The sequence below is a fragment of the Astatotilapia calliptera genome, chromosome 16 (genome assembly GCF_964374335.1).
Source record: "Astatotilapia calliptera chromosome 16, fAstCal68.1, whole genome shotgun sequence".
In the NCBI taxonomy this organism is placed as follows: domain Eukaryota; kingdom Metazoa; phylum Chordata; class Actinopteri; order Cichliformes; family Cichlidae; genus Astatotilapia; species Astatotilapia calliptera.
Genome location: NC_137437.1, coordinates 22208660 through 22230064, shown reverse-complemented (window position 1 = coordinate 22230064; position 21405 = coordinate 22208660). Strand labels below are relative to the sequence as shown.

General features: G+C 40.5%; 1 protein-coding gene across 6 annotated transcripts in view; it reads left to right on the top strand.

Moving 5' to 3' along the window:
* Window positions 1-21405, top strand: part of tanc1b (tetratricopeptide repeat, ankyrin repeat and coiled-coil containing 1b) — a 120503-nt gene that overhangs the window by 35614 nt on the left and 63484 nt on the right. For 3 of the 6 annotated variants that reach the window (XM_080290931.1, XM_080290929.1, XM_080290930.1), the window contains exons 3-4: window positions 2727-2933; window positions 13186-13290. In XM_080290931.1, the coding sequence (XP_080147057.1) occupies window positions 2727-2933; window positions 13186-13290 (312 nt within the window). The remainder of the gene's footprint in view (window positions 1-2726; window positions 2934-13185; window positions 13291-21405) is intronic. The other 3 variants (XM_080290932.1, XM_080290934.1, XM_080290933.1) reach the window with 2 other exon arrangements.

Sequence of the window (21405 nt, the reverse complement as noted above, 5' to 3'; positions counted from 1 at the left end):
TGTGTTTGCACCACTAACGTAATGTTCTCATCTGTACCATGGTCGTGAGAAATTCTAACAGGCCCATGATCCCTGGTTTAAATATATATTATATGACCTTGTTTTTCAGGCATCCAGGTCTGTTTTGACTTTTTTCCCCCCACCTCTACCAGACATCCTTGTTTGTCGTTCCAGCAACCTTGTGAGAGACTTATCGGTGATGTCCTTTTACTGAAAACCAACAGTTTTCACTCTTTTCCTTAATGTCTCCAAATTTCTGCAGTCATTTTTTTCACAGCTATTTCTCCTTCAGTCCTTACTATGACCTGAATGGACCCCAGAAATTTCTTGACTGTAAGAGAAAACTGGGGCCAAGTTCAGCAAAACTTACTATTAGTGGGGATGTTGTTTGTCAGTGGAGAGAGAATTATCAGGATTCTAACCAGCACATTTTCTAAAAGGCTGTAACTGTACGTATATTTTTCTTGGACTGTTTGATATGTTTTGTGCATTCTGTATCCTTGCCAGAGGCCTGTGAGATAGTTGAGTTTTACAGTTCCAGGGAAAAAATGTGAATTATTTTAGCCCTGAGATGCCGAAGCCTCTGCAGGTTGTTGGGATATCTCAACTGACATGACTCTTAAGTGTTGCTTGTAGGCTGGAGGCTGTGCCTATTGATTAGCAGATGTGGTGGTTGTCAAAGAGAGGGCTCGAGGGTGGGCTACACTGCTCAGCTTCCTGGGTAAAGCACATTCCAGGGTGCTGGCTTGGATGCAGATCTCATCGGGAAGGAACACTGCACGATGGTTGTGGAAGCTTGGACGTGCACTTCAGTCTCGCAGTGTTTGCCCATCCATGCTACATGTGTCTTTCAGGTTTCCTTGAGTTCCAAGGGAGGGTTTTTTGTTGTTGTTATGAAATATCCATTAGCATGTTATTGGTCTGTTTACAAGTGACAGTAAAATTTAGTGAAAGGCTGACAGCCGACTTGGTCATGAAAGCTTTTTAATGACCATGTTTTAGGCGTTTTTTTTTGGCATTGCATTTCCATTCCTTTGATGTAATTTCTAACAGTTTTTGAGTCTTTGAAACCTCATTCATGTTCAATATTTTAATTTCAAAAAATATCAGTGAGAGACCAGAACATTTTTCTATTCAAACCTGTGGTACTTGCCTGTGTAACAAGGTTGCACAACAGTACAATGATTGCCCAGACACAAAATTGTGTGGTCATGATTTTAAAAAAGGGACTTTTGCTTTTCTTGTCAAAAGCTGAAGGATTTTTTTTTTTTTTTTTTACCTGATAGCTGTATGTCTTTTTGACATTCAAAAATGCCATCCTGTGGGAACCAAACTGCTTTCTGCTGCAGGAAAGGTTGCCAAGGTTTCCTCTGAGGTTTTTCATTTCTGGCATTCAGAGTCAGGAAGGTTTTGGTACATGATTTCATTTGTGTCAGCCCCAAGGTCTATTTTTTAATCTAAAGTGTACACTAAGGGTTTTTTTTTTCATTCTAAGATACTTTTTTTAAAATAGCAAATTATAACTAGAACTATAAAAAATACATTTATTGAGCTGTCCTTGTAAAATTTTGCAAAGTTGAGTCTTTAAAACCCAGGAGACATGTACTTTCTAATGGCAAGACACCTTTTCACTGGCCCAAAATAAATTAAATAAGGGTGTTTAATGTTTTAGCAGTAAAACGGGGGTATATTGAAGCAGTATAGTTTAATCAGACGAATTTAAGAAGATCAAAAGTTCAGACATATTGAATATTCAGTGGATTCAGCATTTTTTCAGATCTAAGAGCAAGGTTTTGCCAGATTTGTTTAATGACCGTTAATTTAATTATGTGTATAGTTTAAAACAAAAACGACTACATCTACATGTGGTCAACCACAGAAACCTGTGGTTCTGAATAAAGCCACCCAAGCTCAGAAAATGTGAATTAGTGAGACAAGATGAAGCAAACCAGTTGGTAAACACAGCTAATAGTCGGCGATCAGAGTCCTATTGCAATACATTGGTTGTTTAGTAGCCCTCAAAGCTTCAGATCTTTTCCTACACAAAAATCCAAAAGACACTAGCAGAGTAAGAAAATATGGTAAGCCTAAAGTCAGTGGGTCTATGTTGGGAGTGTCAAACATAAGGCTCAGGGGCCAGAATCGGTCCAGCAAAGAGTCCAGTCCTGCCTCCCTTTGAAAAACTTGAGGCAAGGCATAAATTTGAGCTTTTTAACTGTATTTCTTTTTCAACTTTTCTTATTGATACAGACGTCCCCCATGGCTGTGCGTACTAAACCAAAGTTTAAAAACAAAAACCGAGCACTTTCTGTTAATTAACCAAATCTTTGTTTAATAGTTACAGGCAGTCTGGGCAACAAGCCAGCGGTAATTTTACACATTTATGTTTACAGTTTAATCGTGCTGACAGATTTCCTCCATTTACTATAGTCTTTGTCATGCAGAAAAACTGAAAGGTACAATTGAAAGTGCTCTGCTTTTTCTTATATGAAGGTTTATCAGGGGTGAAATGTGCAGCAAATCCTCTTTACACTGACAAAAAGGGCAGTTTCACTGGTCCATCCCACTCAAGATTAAGATTTGTGCTGATTAGGCTTGACGAATATTGAAAAGGGTTATGAAAATATCAGACTTTGCCTAGATCAAGTCCTTCTTTCTGTTTCATGGCATGCAGAAGTGGTCGTGCTTTGTAAACGCAGTAACAAGGTTGTGGTTCTCCTCAACAGGTGACGTTCATAGCCATAGTGTCCAAAGAAGATTCCCGACTGAAGGAAACCCCCAGCCCCAGGGGCCTGGCAGTGGTCTCCCTAATGCACAGGATGAAGTTTTCAGGTTAAGCCTTGCCAAGGGAGTGTCCATGTCGCTCCCCTCCTCACCTCTGCTGCCTCGGCAGTCCTACATGATGCCCTTGCGCAGTAACAAGCGATCACCAGGTACTGCTTGATTAAATTCAGTGCTTGCTTTTCCCCCTCTACCGTCTAATTCTCTTTCCTAAAAGTTAACTGCATGATGCTTGCCATTTTTCATATTATGAATATTTTTTCAGATCTGTTGTAACCTTTAATGTTCCCAAGTTGAGTGATTTTGGTTATTTTTAGTCTTTCTATTTTTTGAAAACCCATCCAGTCACTTAAAATAGATCACACGTCAGGTTCCTTTGCATAACTGCTGACAGCCATCCAGGAGTGCTAGTACAGATTTTAACATATTTATCTCAAAATATAGAAATTGTGAGCTTTGTCATTCTTGGAAAACTAAGTCACACTGTATCGAAAGTAATGATAGCTGGACCACTCTGGATCCCAGCAGTTACTCTGTGGGCGCAGTCTGTTTACAGAGAGTTGTTTTTTCCACTTCACCCTTGTATTTGATCGCCTTGTGTCGAAGAGGAGGCCTCCTGCGACTTCACTGTGTGTTTACACTTTGCTGGCTGATAATAGGTGTGTGTTTACATTTGATCTAAATCCTCCAAAGCTTCTTCTGTCCATTGCGTTGAGGGCATCTTTGTCAGCGGTTGTGGAGAGCTTCAAAGCCAGGAATACCTAATTGTGGCGGAACTCGTTTTAACCTGAGTCTTTGTATTTTGGAGACTTTGCAAAAGGGAGAGAAATCCTTTAAGTGGCCATTGTGGTCCCCACTCACATGTGGCACTCATCTGTGGGCTATCAAGCCATTGTTTAGAGTGGTTACAGCTTTGATCTATTTAGTGTAAAGATGAGGTGATAGGAAGTTTGTAGGTTGTGAATGTCTCTGTGAAAAAAATAATTGAATAACTGCAGTTTTAAGGGTTGAAGATCGCATCGTATTTCTTTGCATTTCTTAGGAAATCCTGTTTGCTGTAGCATTTTTCACTGTTATGCACATTTTCTGCAATTCTCCCAAATCCCAGTACTGAAATAATCCTGAGACCGCGATGCAGTGCATTATGCAGATGTTCAGTGGAAACTGAAAACAATTGCAAATGTGCTTTCTTGTTTAAAAAACACAAATGCCCTGCGAAGTAGAGTTTTGTTTGTTTAGCTGCCACTCAAGTTAAATGTGTTCATTTTCCTCGGATGACTCAGGATTTGCAATGAGTGCTTGAAATGAATGAGCACAAGGGGATGAAGAGAGCTATGAGGCTGGGTTTGTGAAGGAGAAAATGGCCCAGGGGACAGGGGAAAGGGGACACTCATTAAAAGCATATTCCCTCTTGGGGTGCTCTGAGGCATGAAAAAGGGGGAAAAAGTGGAGGGACAAGATAGGATTTTATGGAGGACCACCAGCAGGAGAGGGCTGGGGGAGGGTCTGTTAATTCTCCTCCACTGTCCTCGCAGATAACTGTGAAAACCCATGGACGAGAATTATTAAACACGCTGCAGGAAGGGTTTCAGCTTTGTGACGATGATGCTGAATTTACCTTTTTGTTGAGTCATCAAGGTGTATATTCATTTAGTACGGATCACTCTTGAAACTAGCACGCGTTCATCTGAGTTACAGTAATCCGTATGCAGATGTTTGTAACAGCAAAGCATGAATTATTGGTAAATTCTGACACAAACATAAAGTTTACAAGCGTCTGGTCCTGTTTAATCAGAGCCAGAGGATGTTTTCATCCAGCAAACACATGTGGAGATCAGTCACTTCACAACAAAGGAACAGTGTTTTGGAAATGTATGCTTGACCTGCAAGTTCACTACAAGATACAATATACAGACGTTTCTTGAAGGCGAGGGGTGTACTGCAAAGTGAGATTACTAATTTACAGCTGTCACCTTAGAAAAAAAAACAGCAGCACTCAGTGATAAAATTGTTCACTTGGATCAAAATGCTTATTTTAATACTCCCAAAAGTAACAATTTTCTGTAGCATTAGTCTTTTGTCTTATCTGTAAAACTGTTGCTTTTTACTGTTGTATTTTTTGTGTTATTTACATCTTTTTATCACCAAGTTATAACTTCTCTCATTTAAGTAAGGGACACTCATAGGGATCGTTTTGAGCAGAGGAAGAATCACATGACCTGAGAAACACCTATTTTTATATGAGAGTGCAAAGCACTGGAACACAAAGCCTGGCTTGACTGAAAAAAGTAGCTAACCACCGTTGTGATCCCTATTATCTCCAACTGGGGTTTAGGTTTTTTCAAGCTAGCTTGACAAAGAAAGGCAAAGAAAGCCTGACTGTGTTGAACTTCATTTGTAGTGTGTAATATTTCCTGCAGCTTAACATCTCTTACAGAATAAACTGCTTATTATATACAAACTTTGATAGTTCACATGTCATAGATCGGCTTGTAATGGCTATAATCTTCGTTTTGAAGCTAGATATTCATTTTTTCCTCATCAGAAAGTAATAGAAACAATCCACGAAGCTTCTCTAAACAGAGAGAGTTGCTTTTATTCATGTGGCACAACGGTAGTGATTTCATATAACATGGATTATTCAGTGTGTAGAGACGAGATTGATTAGATGTAATAGAAAACAATGTTGCTTCAGACAGGTGAGCCAACACATTTGATCTCCCCTTTTAAAAAATTGCAGTTTCATGTTTTCTGATCGATTTACTAAAAGGGCATAAGGACATGTTCCTATAACTACATAAAAGAGCTTTAAATGGCTATCAACATATAAGTGCCATGTTAAATATAATAAAGCCCGACCTGTTATATTAGGTCCCTTTACATAGTTGACTTGATGCAAAATGTCCCCATTTATTCTTCCTTTTTCTATCACTGTGGGATTGTTTGATTGAGGTCACGAGGAATATTTCCCATATGTATGACCTATATCTGAATACACAACGCTGCCATTTAACTGATTGATTAATCCAGCGATGTTACCTATTAGAAGACTGAAAAGGGCCAGTATATCTAATTTTATTGATGCATACATGGTGTGTCTGATAGCAAGGCTTAGTTGCTTAATATGCTCCATCAAAGATCTTCTGCTTTCCTCTGAGAGACATTTCTCTACAAAACAATAACTTGCCAATAGTGGAGAAAAGCAGTTGATTAATTTTTAATGTTTTTTTTTTTTTTTTTTTTTTTTTTTTAGTGGTGTGAAACTACTCCTGTCAGCTAGTTCAGGTACACCGCATTCATTTATACATGCAGTAAATCCTTAAGTGCATTTTTTCGCACATCTGTTTGGTCTCCGTCCCGTGCTGCACATCAGCGCTGCACGGGCAGGGGAAGTGGTTTCACAGATTCAGAAAGCATTTTGTGGCTGGCCTTCATTTCCTGACACATTGGATAATCTACTGCAGTTTGGAAGGCCCCAGCTAAGTGGTTGTTCTTTTCATGAAAACTTCACAGGGGACAACAGAGAAACATTGAGTTAATTAGGAGTGTGACGGATGCCTGAGCCGCAAAGTCTGGTGGCGTTGAGTGGCACGGCTTTGATCAGCTAAGCCCAGAGCTTAGCCATGAAACACAGCGCTCTGACATGTGTTGTACAGCACCTAGACTTTACTGTGTGTTTAAAGAGCCACTCGCAGGCCCGTGAGGTGATTACGCTCTTTTGAATGTACCTGTCTTGCCTGTATCCCTCTTGTGCTACACGACTGTCTTCTTTTCAGTTTTATTTTTTTAACATGCTGGTTGAGATAGAAAATTGGGTTCAATTTTGTTCTTGGGTTTTCGGGGGAGTTTTTTGTTTGTTTTTGTTTTAGTAGTTATAAATTCTTTGTGCCCCACCTCGTGACATTCTCCTGGGTATCTCCACAGTGACCTCCTCTGGTTATAGAAGGTTATTGTCCCATTTTTGGATTAAAAATCCTAATGGGCTGCTGATTGAGTTACGGGGGAAACCCCTGCACCCTTGTTGCATATGCAGCAGCTTGCAGCATCTCAGTGTTGGTCACAGGAAGTGTTTGAAAAATCATAAATAGCGGCTGAAATATTTTGGTCCCCATGATTTCCACTGAGAGGCTGAGGAATGATTGAGGCTGAGTTATTATGGACGCTCTTGTTGTACGTGCGGTAGCTGTGTGACCTTCCTGTAGGTAGATCCATGCTTTACCTCTTTGTCAGCCTGCACTGGCTCATAAAACAGCTATTCGCATTATTGTATTGCTTTTATGGGCAGTGGATCATTTTAATTGCCAAATATGCACTGTGGTCCCATGGGGATTGTTCTCTGGTAGGCTCTCGCGTGTATCAAAATAGGTTAACTGTTCTGATGGAACGTTGCCTTTTGGGGGCTTAAGGGATGATTAATTTATTGATTAGCTGAGCAGGCCTGCAAATCACCGCCAGAGAGTATGACATGTATTTGGCATAATCTCTCTACCTAGAAAAGCTTGGAGACTCGTTATTTTCTAACATCCATGTGCGAAGGTCACCTTGCTGATACCATTCCTGCTTAGACTCCTTTGTTTTCTCTTTCTCTACTGAGGAACAGTAGCTTTTGGCTTGCCAGACCTCGTCATGTTGCGTGTGTGTGTGTAGGTGGGTGTGTGTTTGTGTAAACTGATGACTTCATTGCTAGTGGTCTGATCCCTTGGCCTCGTTGTTGCTTATCTCCTCTTTATTTCTATTTTGTGGCAGTAGCTGTGCATCAACAGCATCCAGGCTGCTGTCTCTGAGTGGTGGCTAACCGTTTGAGTCATTGTGCAGTGTGTATTTTTTGTTCCTGTTTTGGTTGGTCCCATAACTTTAGCTCTGGCTGTAAGCGATAATAGCTCTACAGGCCACATAAAAATGTTCTGAAGATTATCTTTAACGTCTTTTCCAGAAAGATCTCAAATACCGCAGACATTAGGTAATGGTAATTTTGTAAAACACTTCAGGATGTCTACATAGATTTGCACGTTTTCGCAAAGCCTCATTGATAGGAAGCAGTCATTAACAAGATGTTCAAGTTGTTTCTGGTTTAGCTAAAACCACCTTGTCTAACAGAAGGCTGTTGTTTGCAGTTATACAGCTGCGGATTATTTTGAAACAGTTTTCACATTATTTTCAGCTTAACACAAATAATATTAAAGGAAACATGAAGGCGAGTACAGGTTTGATATATCAGTCTTCTGTCAAGAGGGTAGAAACTCTCTTCAAAGCCAGCTGTAGCCCTTTTGAGGTGAGCTCTCCTGAAGTCAACTCTGGGGTTTTGACAGTTACCAGACAGCCCTGGGGGAATATTGATGCCTTTCCGAGAGCTGAGCTGTAAAAGACCTTGTGAGGCTACAGGGATCCTTTGAAATGTTCTTCTGATGAGCACGCTATGAGAAGCGCTATCCAGTCCTCCACCTGACTGCACTTGACTACACCACAGGTTTAGCTTCTTATCACATGCGGTCTCCTCTTTCTTTCATCTGCAGTGAAATCTCAACTCACCTACTGCCCCAGAAACCAGTGCTGGATAAACTGTCATAGCTTCCTCTGCTGCTCAGTAGTGCTGAGATGTGTGCAAGATGTCGTCGTGTATTATAATAGATTGCCTTTTATGCCACTGTTCCACTACAGATATGGCTCCAGAACACTAGTTGGCAGTAGAGTGTCTGTTCAAGTCGATCCACTCTTAACAGATAAAAGTAGATGGACATGCAAAGGAAGAACTGATGGCACTAAATGGCACAACAACCAGTTGTTGCATGCCGCACTGATGAATTGATTACGACGCTGTTAAGATGAATATCGGTTCTTTAAAAAAATAAAATAAAATTTAAAAATTTGACATAGTCCGACATAAATTCGACTAATATCGGCCAGTATATCAGTTAGGCTCTAGTTTGTGGTGTAGATTTAGCACAGAGGCATAAATTCCAGTTAAGGCATATTTAAAATCACTTTGTGAAACAGGATATCTGAGAGTGGTGATGATTAAACATGCAGTTGTGTAGTACAATACAAAAATCATATTAACCAGAGAGGACTAATATTTCTGACTGCTAAAAGAAAAAGGAATCACAAGTTTGTGATTTCAGTTCCTAAAGCAAAATGCTTCTAATACTCTATCAGCTTTGTTGGTTGAGATTTTGGTACGAATATTAAAAAGACTATATTATAAAAGACTGGGTGCATTAGACATGGAGTAAACATGCAGAATTCAGAATACCATCTAGCATCATCTTGCCAGCATATATTCGTTTTCGCTTTTGAGTTGAGCTCGTCGTCACATTTGGAGCATAAAGACGAACGTTGTGGGACTGAGTTCATTCTCCTCGGCTGCACAAAGAAGACACACTGTCTCATTGAGAAGTTGAAATGTGAAGAAGTCAGAGTCCATCTTGAAGAATGCTGGGAAAGCTTCTTGATCACTTCCTAGCTATGAACAATCCTCCCTTTCAGTGGTGTTGACTGGACATTGTAAGTTGTTGGTGATAGGTATTTGACAGGCTGGTATGTGTATAAATGTGTGCATGCGCCTGCTGACTGATAGCTTGCTGGTTATGGATTCCTGTGTCTGATAGTGAATACCAACCAGTGGGTGCTCTGCACTCACAGACTGCAGTCTGTATACTTGCTTTTCCCTGCTTGTTTAACATTCATTTATGTCTGTGAAGGTTCTCAGTCATCCAGGTCATCGTAGTCTAAGGAGCTTGGAAAGAAAGGCGTCTGGTCTTCTTTAAGTTGCTTGAAAACGTTTCACCTCTCATCCGAGAAGCTTCTTCAGGAAGCTTCTTCAGTTCGAACTGAACCCCCCCTGGAAATTACGCCCCTGTTGAGGGTGAGCTAAACCTGGCCTGGCAATTTATCTAATATAGCAAATTAAACCGACATAACATGTTTGCCAGTCAACAAATAAGCTTGAAGTAGGCAAATGTGGTCAGTGTGGTCGTATTTGTTCAATGAATAAATTGTTAAATGTATTCTTCAGATTATTTTTTTCAGACTTCAATCATCCAAACAAATAAATGGCACCAACAGCAGAATGAGATGTTTGGCACTGACAGAGAAGATTTAGCAAGTTTTTCATTAGCACAAACTCAACTATGCTGCTCAACCCACAAAGTCATTTTCTTTACAAATGTGGCACCATTGAGGCGAAATAAAAAGGCCAACGGTATAACATCTATTGGCCAGAAACAAATTTCCTTAGTTTCTGTGCTAGTTTTATAGAAGTTTTAAAAAAGGACTGTTCATGTGCGTGGGCTCACATTCATCAAAAGGAGACGCAGGCAAGCTCGTTCTCTTCTTCTAATCAAATAAGGCTTTTGTAAGATGCAAATACCTCAATAACCACGTACTTTGTACTTGGATACACAGTTTTAAAAACAGTTAATAGAAGTATGTGTCTTATTGTGCAGATGAACCTGTTGTGGAGGTTCTTGTTGTTAAGAGCTTTGTTCACTGGTTGTAGACTGAATCACCTGTAACTTCATGGAGTCAAAGAAAGTATTAGTGTGAGATATTACCAGGTACCCTCAGAGGTCTTGTGTAGTCCATATCCTAATGGATCAGATTTATTTATTTCTTTTTGTAATGTGTAGGACTATCATGGTTTTAAGCAGGAATGCCTTTGTGTCAATGTCATAATAATCAACCGAGATACAAAGAAAAAGCACTTTTAACAAGATTTGAAAGGAATGAAGGTCAAATGTTGTCATCCTGCTTCTGTTTTATACATAGTTATATTTGGGTGCTGTTGGCCACATGCTACTTTCCACACCACTCCAGTTTCTTTTTTCTCTCCCTTAGTTGCAGCCTCCTTTTGCACCAGTCTGCTGGTTTTCCCTGCTGTTTTCCGAGGGCATCGGAATGAGATGGCTTCCTTTTGTCCAGGGTTCATGAGGTGTTCTGGATTTGTTGTGTCTAGCTCTGAGATGTGATGTGGAGATATAGTGTAGTTGATAGCTCGGCGATATCGCTCCCTGGAAAAAATCATCACATCCTCCCTTGTTATGATTTCCTGTCAGTTTCTTTTTACAATTAATAAATTTACATTTGTGATTAATCATATACCCTTTGAAATTGATGCAAGTCAGAGTGCAACTCATTTTTGCCTTTCTCTTGTTGTCCTTCATGAGGTCATATATCAAAGGGCTCAATTTCTGTGACCTTCTCACGCCTGTTATAAATGGCAATTGCTTCTTTATCAGTGCGGAGCGTTAATGGAAACCTGTTAAATCTTGAGATGAGATTTTGAACCGAGAGGAAATTCTTCTGTGCCTTGTCTGATGCTCAAAAATGTGAGTCATGCCGGAAGACCTTTTACCATTTCTCTGCATTATCAGCCCTTAGATGTGGCCTAAAATTATCCATGATGGGCAGCCACATGTTTGTCATTTCTCGTGTGGATCCTGTGCTCCTCTTTGTAAACTGAATCTGAACTTGAACATATGGTTTAGATTACTCAAACTATGCCCCTTGTTGTTTTATATGAAATACAGTCAGTGGAACATATTAGCCAGTTCACTTTTCATCCAAGTTATTTACCTGAACTAAGTGTGTGTCTCGCATACAACGCTCTCCGTCCCTGTAGTCCCGTTTTAATTGGAGCCATGTGACTCCCGGGTAATAGGTTGTGCCTGACCATCTGCAGATGAATGGAGGTTTTCAGGATACTCTTTGGCTGTGTCTCCCAAATAACAGGCTGACTTTGATCGCTTTTGTAAATGCTTCACTAACCCAGTCCCTTCAGGCTTTAACCCATCTGTCTGCACAAATCTGTAACATCCCATTGCGTTTGAATGCCAATCCTTAGATTATAGTGCTTTTAAAAGAAAAATCATCATCACCTTTAAAACAGTTTCTTTGCTACATGGGACAGCTTCTGCGCAGCTTCTCTGAATGGACGCTCCATTTGGTTTTGGGCTTTTACTTTGAGTTCTTCTAGTGACAGACGAGAACACCCAGATTGTACATACAGAAGCTCATGCGAGGTATCAAAAGCCACCATTTTTCCACTATGCATTTCAAGTTGCATATCCATAGATGGCACTGTGCATCAAGCAGAAGCGGTTTTATAAATTGGTCCATTTGATTCACAGGAATTGTTTGGGGTTGGGAGTGACTGAATGTGGTAATGTGGAAATCGCAGTCTCTGATCTCCTGTCTGTTCTCTATGTTATGACTGGGGTTACACATACAGTTATCTGATAAGAGCCTGGAGGAGGAGGAGGTTTTACTTGCAGGAGGTCAAGGCCAAAGTAGTTGCAAAGAGTCGGGGCATGCTGTTTTATGGATTTACAGATCTAAATAACACAGTCACCTCCTGTTTTCAGATTTTTTTTTTTTTTTTGTGGTTACATTTTTGATCTGCTCTTAAGTCTCGGTAAAATGTGAGTTCCAAGTAGAGAACTTAAAAATGTGTTTTAACCAGTGAATTGGCACTTTTAGGAAAGATCAGTAGGCCTTTGCTGCAGTGCTGCTCCACCAAACTGCATGTTTATTCCCAGCAGGGCTGGTTAAACGGCAGCTTTTACTGGATATCGTTTTTGTTTTTTTTTTGTGCAAAAGTATAAATGTTGCACAAGCAGCTGCGCATCTATGAGGATGGGTATGCCAGTGGTGTGCAACATTTAAAATTGTTACATTAAATATTCTAATAATTTAGTTCTTTGCATTTCGCACATTGTCTTACCTTTTATGGGAAATGGGGTCAGAGTACTGTCATGGTGTGAGTGCAGGGAACAGTGCAGCTAGCCAAAGTCATCGCCTTGTGCTCACAATGACGTTCCTCTAAGGGCTGTTCCATTGTCCCAGATACATCATCAGAGTTGGACACTTTGCGGTCAATCTAACCAAAAGATGCAACTATTGTTGCCACAATAGAAGGACACACTTTCAGATAAAATAATGGGGGGGGGGATGCTTTGTCTGTTTGGCAATTTTCTTCTCTTGCATTTCCAACAATGCACGTGTGCGCTTGAGCAAGGATCTTTAGTTCACTTAGAGGCTAATTGTTGTGGTTTCCTGCTGTAGTTTACATTCCCAGAGCCAGCTAGCCGCTTTTTTACCGAGAGTCTCCAGCAATGCAGACAGCATTCTGAGTTGTCAGACAGACCAGAGCTGCTATCAACGCAGGGAGCTGTCTGAGAGTGTGTGAGTGAGTTTTATGTAAGCTACGGAGTGCAGCTAAGCCTGTCCAACTAAGACACCACTACCTCTCATCTCCAGTGTCATCTGGAACATATTAATCCTGTGAGAACTCTCTCTCTGTTTTCCCTCGGTCTCTTCTGCATTTCTTTCCCTCTCTCTCTCTCTCTGTCGGATGCATGCGCTCTCTCACTCTCTCATTCTCCCTGTATCTTCTGTTCGTGCTGGCAGGTCCAGTTAGGAAGCCCAAATATGTAGAGAGCCCTCGCGTGCCTTCTGATGCCATCGTGTCAGCTCGGAGGAAAGCGACCGATAACAAGGAGTCGTCCCACAATGGTGAGTTTTACTTTTGCAAATTTTCTAAATGGCTGTTTTTGCTGGGGTTGAGGGGAAAAGTGCACTTAAAAACTGCCGTAAGAGAAAATTATGCATGTCATTGCCTGGGGTCCTCATTGTTGTCAGTGGCTTTTAAGAGCAGGGCTTTGTTATTTAAGGGTAGCATCAGTTACTGATGACTCAGTTTAAGTACACAGTACATGTGAGCCCCGTGCAAACACTCGGTAGTGCCGTGTTTATTCTAAACTGTGTGTTTAGATTACAGAGGAGTCAGTTTTCCAGTTTGTGGGGACATATTGTCTGAGCAAAGCGCTGGATTTGCGGATTTCGGGGTATAATGGGGACAGGGGCTTTCATTTCTCAGGAACTATACATGAAAATTCTTGTGCTTCCACATGTTTGTGAGATGTGCTTTCAGCGTTATTACTGCCTATTCTCACTTTTGTTGGGCGTTGTGTTTGTGTTTAGGGGTAATGTTCCCCTAAGTGCTCAGTTTAGATTTCCAGTAGAGAAGACTGGGCTCAAATTCCTCCCATAGGCTTAAGTGGAGATGTAAGATGTGTAATCTTTAGCAAAAGGCAATGCACAAAGAGCGCTCTATTGTTATGCATGGCTCACATAACGTACATAGAATTTAGTAACTCGGCACAGCTGACTGTCGCATACTAAGGCACGAGGGTGTGTCTGACGTTCAACTAACATAGAGCTCAGAGTAGGCTACCAGCAGATAGCAGACAGTAAATAAATATGACCTCGTCAGTTTCCGTACCGTTACTTTTATTTACTAATTACAAAAGAGAGTCCTTGCTTGTGTGACTGAGCAGAAATATATTACTGGATAAGTCCTAAACCAATGTTTTTGAGCACAAATGCAAATGCCGTTCCAAAATCAACACCCTATTTCTTTTCTCAACACCTTTCCACTATTCCCCACGCCTCCTTATCTAATCTTACCCTCTTCCCTCTTCATTGCTTAATGATGCAGTGAAAAAAAAATGCTCAAGGGGAGGTGATGTTAAACTACTTCAGATCACAGAAAGGACTTGTGTGTTTAGTATGGACTCGTCTTCAGTTTCATGGGAGAATAATATGGCATTTATTTTAGCACACTTTATGTTGTAGATGTGGCAGTTTGCCTTTTTCTTCTTAATAACCATTCAGTAACTTAAAAAATGAAACAGTAAAATCGATTTTTCGTAAAAGCATTAAGGCCCTTTGTTGTGATTGTCAAAATTATGGTCATGTCCTTCCTTTTATCTTCAGTTATTCATAAGTGTGTTTAGATCTTGGCTGTAGATTTCCTGGCCACAGCTTAAAGGTGCACATGTGTATATGAACACCCCACGCTTCAGTTCATGCAAGAACAAAAACCTTTAATAAAGTCTAAGTATGTCTGTGGACCACTGTGAGAAAACTTCTTCCAGAGATCTGCATGTTTCCAGGAGCGCAGTGAATCTCAATATGTTTTAAAAAGGACGAAGTTTGGCGCCATCTGGATGCTTCCTTGAACGGGCTCTCCCACCAGTCTTGGACACTGAGCGTGAAGGGTCTTCTTCAGGTCATTTGGCAAAACCCACAGAGCTTCAGCAGTCCTCTGCAGAGATCGAGGGGGGAAAGGATGACCGTCTTAGCCGCATTTCATCAATAAGGCCTTTATTGTAGAGCAGCTGCACTTTGAGCAAAGGCATGACAGCCTATTTGGAGCTTGTCAAATGGCATTTAAAAGACTCTGAGAGCACGAGGAGAAAGATTCTCCTGTCTGACAAAACAGACACTGAAATCGTTACGGAGAACTCTGAGCACTGCCTGCCGAACATAATCCACAATCAACACCCCATCGGGCACTGTTCATCAGCAGACAAATACCTTCCGTGTGGTTAAGCATGAAGGTGGCAGCATCAGATTAGATTGGGTGTTCCTGTTAGTGGCAGGGGCAAGAAGAGCTGAGGAAGGTATGAATGCCAGAAGCGGGCACCAGAGACTCAAAGTACATCCTTTCGGCACATCGATGAGACGAGATGAAGCTTTTGATGCTTCCAAACCATAAACAGTATTAAAGATGGATGTGTTCTTGCAGTTCTTGAACTTATCAAAGTCATCCACAGAGGACAAAACTGGTGTAAAGAAATGGGGTCTATAGGAATTGACTCTCATTTGAAGCAGTGCTAGAGGAACTACACTTTCTTTCTCTTCCACAGCTTTTCAGCTCCAGAGGTTGCCCCTCATTCCAGATGCTGAGCTTTAATGTGTTTGTAATATCTCGTAATAGAGTTCTCTCAGAAGTGGATGTGATGCTTGTGGAGTGAAACTATAGCATAATGCTAGGATTAGATAAGGAAGTTGGACATTTTGTTTATTGGCTTATTGGGATTCATTTGCGTAGTTGTAAAACTGATATTGCTCTGCTGTCTTAAAACGAATCAGAAATATGCTGAACTTTTTAAAGCCTTATTTTTTTTAAGTTGTCTGTATATTATATACACCCTGGTAAGCATTTGACACTTAGGGAATAAGCCCATTAACATTAAAAAAATGTAGTTGTTTTCTGCAGCACAGATAATATACTCAATACAAGTACTGAATAATGGGTTGAAGACTTTCAAGAGTTTGTTGTTTTTAGGACCCGGTTTTGATTTTAATTTAATTGAAATGCATATTAATGACAAAAATACACATTTTAACCATTAAAAAAACATCTGTGATGCAATAACAGATGAAAAACTGTGATAGGGCTTTCTGTACTGAAGCTGTTATCTCATGCATGTGGCAGATGTACATGTGCAGGCCTCCAAACTATCTTTTTGCTACTAGATATACATGTATAGAATCATTTTACTGCAAGAAATGAGTTACAACTATCCGATAATTTAAATAAATTTTGCATTATGTTATTTTTTGGGTCTGCTCCCAGTGATAGAGATGATAGAGATCTGGTCAGTTTCTGACAAATTAGAAATGACTGCTTCTAGGACACTGCCCAGTCGTATGTAGTTTATTTTTATTGCACCACATACAACTGTTGGTATAAAAGCTCCCAGGCATTTAAGGCATTTCTGTCTTATTCTGTTCTCTGAGAGTGATTTTTTTTTTTTTTTTTTTTTATATATAAATGTTTTTCAGCTGAAGAAATAACCAGTCCGTTTTAAGGTCAGACATCTACTTACTTCTTCCCTTTATTTGTTCTGCGCACAATTATTCAGTAAATACTGCAGACAATCAGCTGATAGGAAAGAAGAAACTTTCCATCGGGTTCTTCTCGCAGCCGTAGTTGGCAGGTTAAAAAATGTTATAGCTGAGAAATTATAAGAATATAACAGCTCATCACCTAATCGTGCATAATCAGGCACTAATGGTGGCTAATTCTGATAGCCCAGATGCAGCAGAGTGAGGCTCACTTACAGTCTTTTGAATACTTTCTCCCATGTGGACAGAATCATGCATATGCACCATGGGTCACATGTGACAAGGACATTATTGCTTTTTTTTTTTTTTTTTTTTTTTTTTTTTTTTTTTTTATAAAACAGAGCATCTTTCAGCTTGTGTTGTCCTCTACTTCAGACAGAGTAAACTGTTGAAGCAGCATGAGACAACTTCATTGCTTTAATAACAAGGTCAGCATCACATTGTTGAGAGACTGCTGGAATAATGGAGTTTTGCAGGATGAAGACTGTGTGTCATTTACAGCACAAATAAAGTGGGAGCTCTGAAGAGGGGCTTTTACTGAAGGACGCCTGTCCTGAGTGTCCAGAACCACGTCCACATCTGTAGACAGAGACAAGTCTTTAGTGCTGCTGAGGCTGATTTTCAAAAAAGTTGAATGTAATTTTCTTTTGACAGTTTTTAATGCAGCGTGAGTTTTGTCCCTGTGTTGCATGGTTACTTCACTTGTTCGTCTTTTGGGTCGGGCTCAAAGCGTTGTCATTTTTCATGCTCTGCATTGTGGCTGAGCAGGATGGGCTGCAGGCTAAGAAAGGAAACATGCTTTTGACCTACTCAGGAGTCATCTCGCATGGCACTGTCTTTGAGAAAGGGTTATGTTTCCTGTGCCTGCGTGTAACTGCAGAGGGTATTTTTATTTTGCCCGAGTGTCCGCAGTTGCCTTTGTCTTTGTTTATGTATGTGTGTGTTTGCATGCTTGAGTGTGTTTGCAACGGGCAGCCAACAGTCTGGTTGACAGAATTGTTTCAGCTGTGCTCTCGGAGTCCCGTCTCTGTCTCAGTCAGTCAAGACTGAACCGCAGGTCCTGTCCTCTCCTACAATTATGTCTCTCTTCAAATCCCTCATTTTACAACTCCAGTAAGACCAGTGTCCGAACACTTAACACCTGTTTGTTCATGTATTTATTATCTTGTCAGTGTTAAAACAATGGTCAGGCTTATTTGGCTAAGAATTATGTGAATTTGCACCTCCTAAACCATCTGGTTATAATATTAAGTTTGCTCCATTTTAAAATAAAACAGTAGTAATCTTAGTCTCGTTTCATCTGCACTGTGTGTGATACTCATTTGTTAACACTTTCTGGAGGCTGTGTCACCCTTTGTGGTGCTCTTTGCACTCTATTATTACTAAACCAATAAATCCCAGCTTATGCAGTGGCTAAATTTAATCAATTATGAATACGCTCGTGAAATTGTATAATCATGGCCAATTGTTCCCAGTTCATAATGATATTCAGCCTGTCATTGTTCATAATTTGCTCTTCAGGAGAATAGTAACTTTGAGGCAGCAGAAATTAATGCGATGTGATTTTTGTTTTGGCTGGCACAGAGTGATAGTTTTGCGCGTTTCTGTAGCCAATCATGTTAATTGTTCATTCACTCTTTAGCTTTTTGATTAAAATCACCTTTTCACCGTATTTTTATTTTTCCTGCGCTAAATCGTAAAGCTTGATTAGGGTGGTCTGCTCATCTCTGCAGGATCTTTACAGCACAATCTCTTTGGCCCAAGGGGCTGAATCGCCATGTGAGGAAGCTTCAGCTCTGTTGGTCTAATAGTTAATGAAATGCCATCTGTATCTGCCATTGCAGCAACATTAATAACAGCTGGCGTATGGTGTCCAGCTGAGATGCCAGTCACACTATGATTACTACCTCTATGCCGTCTCCCACCCCAGATACGCTGTTATCTATAGTCTTGATCTCATGTAATGTCTCGCTGGACGCTCCATCTGCGCCTGCAGCAGATTCTAACTCTGGAATGTGCAATAAGACCACTCAACTTGCTTCAGGGGGGCACGTCACCTTGTACTCCTGAACTCAAATGGGGAAGCAGGATGCATGTTCTCATTGAGGGTTCATTAAACGGGCTCCACTGTTGTGGTAATGAAACTCCAGCTGCTAATGAGCACCGGCTGGATTGTTTTCTTGGCAGCGAGTGAGCTAAGGCAGCTCCTCAGATCCAGTCTGTTCTACTGATTCTCCCCCCCCCCCCCCAAATTCCTCTGCTTCTCCTCCTCCTCCTTCAGTCTTCATTCTTCTATCAGGGAACCACACGGCTGCTATTTCACACCTGCTCATAAACTTCCTCCGGCAGCAGATAACGATGTTGTTTTGTTTTTGCCTCCATTTGCTGTACAGTTACCGGAATAACAAAGTGGTTCCAGCTACATCCCTGGTTTTCCATAACTCCAGGGTAGCGTAAAAAGTAAAGGACAAATCTGATGCTTTACCTAGAACAGGGAGGGTTTTCTTCGGCTAGCCATTTTACTTATTATCTGCCTTCCATTTAGATAAATAAAACTATTTGCCCTGACGTGTAACTGACAAAAATGTCAGCTGTCATATGACTGGAGACCTAGTGTGGCTCCCCTTTTGTACATAAAATCATAAACTTAGATGAGGTCCGTCTAGGTGGTACCAATTAATAAACTAGGTTAATAAAGTCGAGAAGAGTTAATAACAGTCTTGAGAGTAATGTTCCTGACTGACTACAGGCATCATTTGTGGATGTGATATTAGAGCCAGTGTGAAATTACTGGATATTTGCTATATTACAGCCAGTTTTATTCCATCTCACCAACTATTTTACATCTAGGCACTCTATAGCCTTGTTAGAAAAGTTAGAACTTGGACTCTCCTAATAGCTTTTTATTTTCTTTGTATATACAGACTTCCAATTAGGACTGTAGTGTAATGTAGTGTGAAGAGGTCCCATCCACTGGATTACCCCAAAGCCTTTTTAAATTCTCCCTTAAAGTACCGTAGAGTTGATGGAATAAATAAAATGTGCGTGTTTGAGGTGTGTGTGTGTGTGTGTAATGATAATTGAATGTGAATAATTGGTTCCTGCTCTAATTATTTGTTATATTTTAAAGTTGTTGTTGTTGTTGTTTTTTAAAGCACATTTGTCACCCTAGAGTTAGACTACTCCTGTAATGTGGGATTATTAGGGTGTTGCCGAGGTCTGCAAATTGTTTCACTCTTCTAGGATCTCATTATTGGAATATTATAGCACTCTGAAACAAATTAGCTAATTATCATTTTGTTTACCTCTTTCCAAAGGTTTTTCTTGCCTTTGCACCTAAGTTATAATTGGCAGAGCTTAGTGATTATTAAAAGTGTCCTGATAGATAGATAACCTGTATTACTCTGGCACTTATCTTTAAAAACACATTTATTTGACCTTTCAATTACTGATTTATACCGATCAGACATAACATTATGTCCACCAGCCTAACACTGTGTTGCTCCCCCTTTTACTGCCTAAACCACTGAGGGATGGACTTTGCAAAGGTGTTCTTTGGTATCTGGGACTCAGATGTTAGCAAAAGATCCTTTAAGTACTTTAAGTTGCGAGGTTTGGCCTCCATGGATCAGACTTGTTTGTCCAGCAAATCCCACAGATGCTCGATTGGATTGAGATCTGGGGAATTTAAAGGCCAAGTTAACACCTTAAACTTTGCTGTGCTCCTCAAACCATTCCTGAAGCATTTTTGCCTTGTGGCGGGGGCCCATTATCCTGCTGAAAGAGGCCACAGCCATCAGGGAATATGATTTCCATGAAAGGGTGGTCTGCCTCTCTTGGCTCGCCTTCTTCCCATAGTGCATCCTGGTGCCAGGTGTTCCCCAGGTAAATGGCGCAAATGGTCATCCACTTGCCCATGTTTCGTGCTTTTTACACATTAACTTTGACGACAGAATGTTCACTTGCTCCCTGATATCGCCCACCTACTAACCACGATGAAGAGGTAATCTGTGTTATTCATTCCACCTGTCAGTGGTCATAATGCTATGTCTGATTGTGCCATGTTGGCATATTTCTGTAAGGAGGAGGAGAAAAGAATAACTCGTCTATATATTTGTACATCTTCAGTATGTATTTGGGATACATGTGTGGTTAACCTGGTGTACCCAAATAACAAAACCAAGCAAAAGAGCATTAACACGACACAAGACCATACATAACATTTGAAAATAGCAAAGAAGACTAGCAACAGTCCAGTTATCTTCTAATTATATCAACTTGACACGGAAATCAGAAGAACTCTGCTGCTGAACGCATTTAAATAATTAAGTCATAGCAGTATGTTTTCCTTGAGAATCTGCCAAACCGCATTTTGACCTTCTAAACTATCCATCCATCCATTCGCTTCCGCTTATCCTTTTCAGGGTCGCGGGGGGCGCTGGAGCCTATCCCAGCTGTCATAGGGCGAAATTCTTCTAAACCTTCTAAACTAGTCAGTAAAAAGTCCTTTGTGAATTCAATAAGCTTCATGACATAATTAACAATGAGATGCAAAAATTGTCTGTGTTTCACGGATTTTAAGTATCTCAAATTGAAAACCTTTGGCAGGGGTCACAGAGGATGTGAACCAGGAGTTATTTTGCTCTACACTTGCTGTCAGAGTAGAATGGAGCGGTTGTCAGATTTCTCACTACTGCCTGGGATCACTTTCCTCAGGTGTGCCGTGCCACCAGTTTCTCATTATCTCATAACATTACTTCATGTTTTTGCATTCTTCCTCTCCTCATTATTTTACAGATACTACAGTAACACTCAAATGAGCTGAATTCTGGATTGTTACTGAACAGGAGATGTTAATTAACTTCAGCTAGTATCTAAGTGCATCCTACAGCTGTCACAACAGTCCACTGCCTGAACGTTAAAGATATTTAC